The 8,209-nt window shown below is 39.2% G+C and overlaps 1 protein-coding gene across 1 annotated transcript; it reads right to left on the bottom strand.

The window, feature by feature from the left end:
- Window positions 1-222: 222 nt before the first annotated feature.
- LOC105040382 (17.1 kDa class II heat shock protein) lies at window positions 223-873 on the bottom strand. Its single transcript, XM_010916872.4, has one exon. The coding sequence runs from the start codon at window positions 777-779 to the stop codon at window positions 324-326; it is 456 nt and encodes a 151-aa protein (XP_010915174.1). The 5' UTR covers window positions 780-873; the 3' UTR covers window positions 223-323.
- Window positions 874-8,209: the final 7,336 nt, after the last annotated feature.

Below are 8,209 nucleotides of genomic sequence, written 5' to 3'. Positions count from 1 at the left end.
TCCCGACCGTCAACCGGTCGGGACGCCAGTCGGTCAGCCGGGCAACCGGTCGGGATGCCAGTCGGTCAGCCGGTCGGTCGGTCGGTATCCCCCAACAGAAAAAAAAGAAAAAGAAAAAGTTTACACAAACACAGTTCTTGTTCATCACACGTGAATGCACCGGACGACTTGTAACATTTAACCACCCGAAACAAAAAAGAGAAAAGAAAAGGGCAAAAAAGATATATAGAAAAAAAAAACCGTTTATTTATCTTACAATAACAGACACTCAAACCGAACCCTGCTTCCCTCTCATATTCTCACGACACCTGCCCTCGATCCTTTTAAGCGACCTTGACATCGATGGTTTTGGGCTTCTTCGGCTCCGGCGGCGGCAACTTCTCGACGGTGATGGTGACCACGCCATCCTGGGAGACCGCCGAGATGGCGTCCAGGTTGGCGTTCTGCGGCAGTGGGAACTTGCGCATGAATTTGCCCATTCGGCGCTCCATGCGAAGGTACTTGCCTTCCTTATCCTCAGGCCGCTTCCGCTCGCCACTGACAACCAGCAAACGGTCGTCCTCCACCTGAACCTTGATCTCCTCCGACTTGACCCCGGGCACGTCGATCTGGAACAGCAGCGCCCCCGGCAGCTCCTTCACATCCGCCGGTGTCGACGCCATCGCCTTCCGGTCCCGGACGTAGGCGCGGGTTGGCGCATTGAAGGCCTTCTCCATCTCCTCCGGGATTTCCATCAGCTGCTGCAGCGTCGAGAATAAGGGCTCCTCGAACAGGTCCATACCTATCTCTGGGCAGTGCAGCTCACTCGCCTGGTGCTTTGGTTTGGTTTTCGAACAGAAATCTATCTCCGCTTTCGTTTGCACGGAGATAAGGGGTCGGATATATTTTTTATATGAGGGGGAGAAGTCTCTGGAGGGGGAATTGGAGAAAGCGGTGACGCAACGTGTTGAGATAGTGGAGAGTCGAGAGCATGATGGAAGTTTCTCACGGCTTCTTGAAAGCGTGCGATCATGGTAGAGTTGACACGTGGGCGTCGTCATGCGATACCGCTCTGATAGGTGTATGTTGGGCCTCGTTTGGGCCTCGTTGCGCACTTGGGCGGTTAGGCGTGGTTCGGGAGAAAATAATCGTTGCAACGGTGGCATCATTATCGCTGTTGTAATAAATTAATAAAAAATTAAAAATATATAAAATATATAAAATAATATGAAATATTATCTATAAAAATTAATATAATATAATATAAAATATAAATTTTTTTATTAATTTATTATAAATCTGGCATGATATCATCATTGCAATAAATATCTTTTCGTGATTCGGATTGTTCAGCTCATCCGATCAAGCAGAGCCGAAACGATCACATTGAATAAGTTGACGGATAAGTGGATCCAGATTATAGACCCATTTGTTGGATCCATTAGGTTGCAAGTGGGTTTAGCTAGAAACAGAGTTTTAGAACAAGACTGTAGATGGAGCCCGACAAATTGTGTCGCTTAACATAAGAATTGATTCTTGATCCAATGAAATGCATGAATGGATTTCATAGAAAGCAGGAACTATCAAATTTTTTAAAAAACAATAAAAAGATGATGATTTTCTTTTCAGTTTTCCATAAAAAATCAGGAAACATAAAAGAATCTGTCTTGCAGCACAAATGAAAATAGCGGGCCGTGGACATATGTTTGGGCCAGCCGTATACAAAAGGAACGCAAATTAAGATAACAATAAGATAAGCCTATACGGCTTAAAGACAGCAGATAACAGCAGCAACAAGAAAGAAAAAGCCAGCACCAAAAATCGAAAGAAAGAAACTGTAGCGGCATCGAGCCAGCTATGTACTTGTATGAATAGACATCCTGAGCTCCAAGATATGAACAAGTAACCAACCCCAGCCATGTATTTGTATGAATGGACATCCTGAGCTCCAGGATATGAAGAAGCAGCCAACCCCCTTACCAAATAGTTGTACGCATGCTTGCCAAGGACATCCTGAGCTCCAGTAACCAATCCAGTGAAGGGCAAACCAATAAATAAAGCAATACTAGTTGACAGGAAGGATCATTAGTGCATGATGCAAGTAGAAAGCCCAATACAGATGATAACTTGACAAGAGAGAATGCACCAGTGAAACATGAAGCAATGATTTGTTCCTGATGGTGAAATATAGAAGTTGTAACAGCCCGAGCACTTGGGCTTGTAACTCAGACGGCCCAACAATAAAAAAAAAAAAAAAAAAAATTACAGAAGAGGAGGAAGACTCCTAACCGGAGCCTTCTTCCTTCCCATTTTCGATGAAATCGAACTCAAAGAGTCCGGCTAGGGTAGGAAACCTCACTATAAGATCCTCCGTCCTCCCTTAGGATTTTACAACAAAAATTTCGAAGAAAATTGAGGGATTTGAGGGATTTTCTCAAGGAAATACCGTGGATGGCTGATCTGAAGAGAGGGGGGTCGTCAGAGCTATCTTTGGACGTCGGAGCAAGGTATCCTTCTTCTCCTTTTGATCCTCCGGTCATCGATGTACTTGGAAGCCGACGAGATGCCGGTTTGGGCTTAAACAGGGACACCCCTATTTTAATTGATTTCTTCTTCTGCCACCGGCAACAGGGAGGGTGGCACTGCCACCAAGATGGTAGCGTCGCCGTCGTTGGGACGTTGCCGGGGAGGGTGGCCGGAGGTGGCTCATCTGGTCGGATTAAGGGGAGACGCTCGGAAAGGGGGCTCGGGTTCTCTGTTTTCGAGCGTGAGGAAGAGGAGAAGAAATTTCTTCTCTCTTCTCTAAAAAAAAATAATAAAATAAAAAATATATATATATATACATAAAATATAATTATATATATACATATATATAAAAAAATAAATAAAAATAATAAATAAAAATTAAAATATATATATATATATAATATAACTATATATATATATACATACATATATATATATATATATAATAAATAAAAAAAAGGAGGGGGACATGGGTAAGAGTCAGATAAACCTTAATATATATATATATTTAGAAATTTATTTGTTTAAATTGATTTGTTTGATAGGAGAACACTCCAACGACCAGGGGGACAACGAGTAGGGTTTTGATTTTCAGACTATAAGGCTGTGAAATTGATTTCTCATTGATCGAGGTAAGAATCATTATACATGATCATCATCACATGTATATACTATTTTACTATTAGTTTTGCATCGTTGGATTTGAGATCAATGAACATATCATATGTGAAATGCTGATATTTACTTGTATGATTGCGAGCATGAATATGTTTTTATCAACGCATATGATGGCATGATTATATAGTTATGACATGTTTATTTTTGAGTACACTACAAAATTTGAATTGATTAATGGTATACGTCCATAAAATAAAATAAAATAAAAAGAAGAGAATATGGTTTGGACTGATCTTGTCATGTGGAATAGCCAGCCAGGAGCTTATGCTTGGGACAGCCTCCACAGGCTTATGTGTGGAAGAACTTGATCCGAGAAAGATCATAAATGATTTGATCCGAGAAAAATCACGGTCACTTGATCCGAGAAAGATCATAAATAGTTCGATCCGAGGAAGATCACAGAAATCGATCCGAATAAAAGATCGTCGCATGATCCTGGTTAGTCCAAAGCCAAAAAAAGAATAAAAGGTTGTCAATCCGAAGATGTGAAAGATGAAACATATAATATGAAATTCAACAATGAATGAAGATTTCACCTGATGATGATGTATGATGATACATATGCATATTTGTGACAATATTTCAGTTATTATATACCTATGAGTTTTCTTAATTGTATTGGTTTCAGAAATATTACTTTTGTCTACTGGCTTGATGTACATGTGTAGTGATTCTTACTGAGCTGGAGAAGCTCATATTTTCTTCTTATTTTTTTTCAGACTCACAGGATGCTTAGTTTGGATAGTTTGGACGAGAGCAAATAAAAACAGAAGCCTTTAGTAGTTTAGTTAGTCTAAATTGTTTGATACCGATGAACATTTGAATAAATTGTATTGAACAGAGTTTACATTTGATTTAAAGTTTTGGCTCGATGGATTGATTTAGTATTTATTTGGTTATTTAAAATTTGAAGTGTTAAATTAATAGGCCTTACATGATCCTTAGGGTGCTGCTCTAGGATTTGTGTGGCCGTATCACGTACCCAACTCAAGTGCTGGGTTTGGGGTTTGATAGAGTGGTATCAGAGTCTAAGTTAGGAATCTTGAGGTTCAGTTCAGAGAGAGAGTATATGGGTAGATTTTTAGATGGAAATTGACTAATATGAAATATTATTCTTAAATTCTTGACTAAAGTGAAACTGTGTAGGTTGACATGGCAAGAGGGACTGAGCATGGGCGAAATCGAAGACCAACTCATTTTGCGGATGGCTCTAATGCTTGGGAGCCAGCTATACAACAAGAAAATGCTCCACCATCATCGGATGATGATGCACCACAACAAGAACATCCTACTGAGCCTGCAGAGGTCACTCCCGGAGAAGAAACTCCAGGAGAACCTGAAATTCAACTTGGGGAACAAATTACTGCAGCTCAGTTAATGCAAGTACTGGTTCAACAACAAGTGGCTGCGAGAGAAGATATGAGGAGGATATTGGAGGTGCAACAGGGACAACAACAGCAGATCATACAACAAATATTTCAGGAGTGACAGTCCCAACAGCAACAAAGAGCTGAAAATCAGTATGAACGTCAAATCAATTTATTAGACTTCAAAAAATATGCACCACCGGCATTCTCAGGGACCTCAGATCCTATGAAAGCTGAAAGCTGGCTAAAAGCAATAGAGAAAGTTTTCCATGCTTTGAGATGTCCTGCTGAAGATAAGGTCACTTTCGCCACTTTTATGTTACAAGGTGAGGCAGTCGATTGGTGGGAGATGGAAATTGAAAAGTTGGGGCCAAATGATGTACCTTTTATATGAGAAGAATTTAGAAAGGTCTTCTATGAGAAGTATTTTTTTCAGAGTATCCGACTCCAGAAATTTTGAGAGTTCGATCGACTGGTACAGGGCCACATGACAGTTGCTCAATATGCAGCCAAATTTGAAGAATTGTTAAGATATGCCCCTGCATTGATAGCTGAGGAAAATGTTCGAGCCAGAAAATTTGAGAATGGATTAAGGGATAGAATCCAACAATTAGTGACTGTTTTCGAGCTGCCCACTTATAAGGAAGTTGTCAACAAATGCTTAATAATAGAAAAAAAGACTTAATGATGCTCAAGTAGCAAGAGAAAAAAATATGAAGAAAAGAGTCGAGCAATTGATTCTCAAGGTCAAAGTAGCAGAGCCTTTAAACCAAAGACCCCAAAACCAAGCCAGACTGCCACTGAAGGTAAAGTATAACCTCAAGGGAGTCTTATATGTTATAGGTGTGGAGGACCTCATTTTAGACGAGATTGTACGTGGTCTGGGGGATAATGTTACAAATGTGGACGAGATGGTCATAAAGCAATTGTATGCCGCAGTGGAAGAGGAGTACAGAGTCAGTAGATGCCTCAAAATTATCAGAATATCCCCGTAAATCGGGCACCCTAAGATGTACAAGGACAAGATGCGGGACAACAAAAATCAAAGACCCATGGATGAGTCTATGCACTTACACAACAGGATGCTAATGCTTCTAACTCAGTGGTGACAGGTACTGAACCGATCTCCTAACTTCTTATATATATATGTCATAAAATATTATATGGATATATAGCCCTGAATGATAAATGAATATCTGACAGGTATGATTAAAATAGCATCCAATGATGTCTATGCTCTATTTGATCCTGGAGCTACCCACTCTTTTATAGCAACTAGTTTTATTAAGAAGACCAATGAGATGTCTCCTACACTTTTAGAAAATAATCTCTGTGTCTACACACCAAGTGGAGAGGTGATCTTGGTTAATTCAATTTGCAAAGATTGTGTACTAAGTATTGAAGATAGGGAGATGAAAGCAAACTTATTAGTCTTAGAGATGAAGGACTTTGATATAATCTTGGGGATGGATTGGTTAGCAGCATATCATGCTACAGTTGACTGCTTCAAAAAAATAATAATATTTCAAATTCCAGATCAGTCAGAGTTTAGTTTTAAGAGTACTAAATCCTTCTTTCATCAGAAGTTCATCTCAGCTATCCATGCTAAAAAATTTCTTAGAAAAGGATGCGAAGGATTTCTAGCCACTGTATTAGACACTCAAGATAATAAGCTCAAGTTACAGGATATTCCTATTGTGAAGGAATTTTCTGATATTTTTCTAGATGACCTGTTTGGACTACCTCCTGATAGAGAGATTGAGTTTTCTATTGACTTGATCCCTGGTACGAGTTCAATTTCTAAAGCCCCTTATCGAATGGCTCCAGTAGAATTGAAGGAATTACAAAAGTAATTACAAGAGTTGTTGGACAAAGGATTCATTAGACCTAGTGTGCCACCTTGAGGAGCTCCAGTACTTTTTGTGAAGAAGAAAGATGGTAGCCTTCAGCTTTGCATAGACTATCGAGAATTAAACAAGGTAACAGTACGAAACAAATATCCTTTACCACGAATCGATGATTTGTTTGATTAGTTGTAAGGGACTTAGGTCTTCTCAAAAATTGATCTTCGTTCTGGCTACCATCAGTTGAAGATACAGCCTGGAGACATATCAAAAATAGCTTTTTGGACTAGATATGGGCATTATGAGTTTTTAGTCATGCCCTTTGGTTTGACCAATGCACCGGCAGCCTTCATGGATCTTATGAATCGAGTGTTTGCATCATACTTGGATCGATTTGTAGTTGTATTTATTGATGATATTTTGATTTACTCGAAAAGCTCACTCGAGCATGAAGAACATTTGAGGATTGTATTACAAACTCTGAGGGAAAAGAAGCTGTATGTAAAGCTACAAAAATGTGAATTTTGGATGAACAGTGTTACTTTCCTCGGGCATGTCATCTCTAAGGAGGGTATCTCAGTTGACCCAAGAAAAGTGGAGGCAGTAGTTGACTGGAGCCAACCTACTAACGTATCAGAGATACGTAGCTTTTGGGGATTAGCTGGCTATTATCGAAGATTTGTGGAAGGTTTCTCTAGTATTGCCATGCCTCTATCTCGTCTAACACAGAAACAAGTAAAGTTTGAATGGACAGACGAATGCGAGCAAAGCTTTCAAGAGTTAAAAAGATGATTAGTGACTGCTCCAATCTTAACCATTCCATCTGGGACTGAAGGTTTCACTATCTATAGCGATGCTTCTCGTAAAGATCTCGGTTGTGTTTTGATGCAAAAAGAAAAGGTGATAGCTTATGCCTCTCGACAATTGAAGTCATATGAGTGAAATTATCCTACTCATGACTTAGAATTAGTAGCTGTGGTGTTTGCTTTAAAAATATGGAGACATTATTTATATGGAGAACATTGCGAGATTTTCACGGATCATAAAAGTTTAAAATACATCTTTACTCAGAAGGAGTTAAATTTGAGACAAAGAAGGTGGTTGGAACTATTGAAGGACTATGACTTGACAATAAATTATTATTCTGGGAAGGCAAATGTTGTAGCTGATGCCCTAAGTAGAAAATTTTTTGGTGATTTGGTTGCTCTAATTACCTCACAAAAGCCTATATTGCTAGATTTGGAGAAATCAGAAATAGAAATACGACTATATAATTCTCAAGTTCAACTTGCAAATCTTGTACTACAGCCTACTTTGATTGAAAAGATTAAAGCAGCTCAAAAAGAGGATTCAGAGTTACAAAAGCTCATAGAAGTAGTGGAATCCGGTATACAGACAAAATTTTGGACACATGAGGATGGGTCATTGAGGTTTGATAACAGATTATGTGTTCTCAAGATTCCTGGATTAAGGGACAAGATCCTAGAGGAGGCTCATTGTTCGGCTTACACTATACATCCTGGAAGCACAAAAATGTATCAAGATTTAAAAAAAAAATTTGGTGGTCTGGTATGAAAAAGGATATTGCACAATTTGTAGCCCAATGTTTGGTCCGTCAACAAGTAAAAGCCGAACATCAAAGACCAGCAGGATCATTGCAGTCTCTTCTTATTCCTCAGTGAAAATGGGAGCATATTACTATAGATTTTGTGACTGGGTTACCTAAAACACATCGAAATAATAATGTTGTATGGGTAATTGTTGACCGATTGACAAAATCAGCGTATTTCTTACCCTTTCAAATTGGTCTTTTCT

Source organism: Elaeis guineensis, chromosome 3 (assembly GCF_000442705.2).
Source record: "Elaeis guineensis isolate ETL-2024a chromosome 3, EG11, whole genome shotgun sequence".
Classification (NCBI taxonomy): Eukaryota; Viridiplantae; Streptophyta; class Magnoliopsida; order Arecales; family Arecaceae; genus Elaeis; species Elaeis guineensis.
This window is presented reverse-complemented; position numbering and strand designations above follow the sequence as displayed.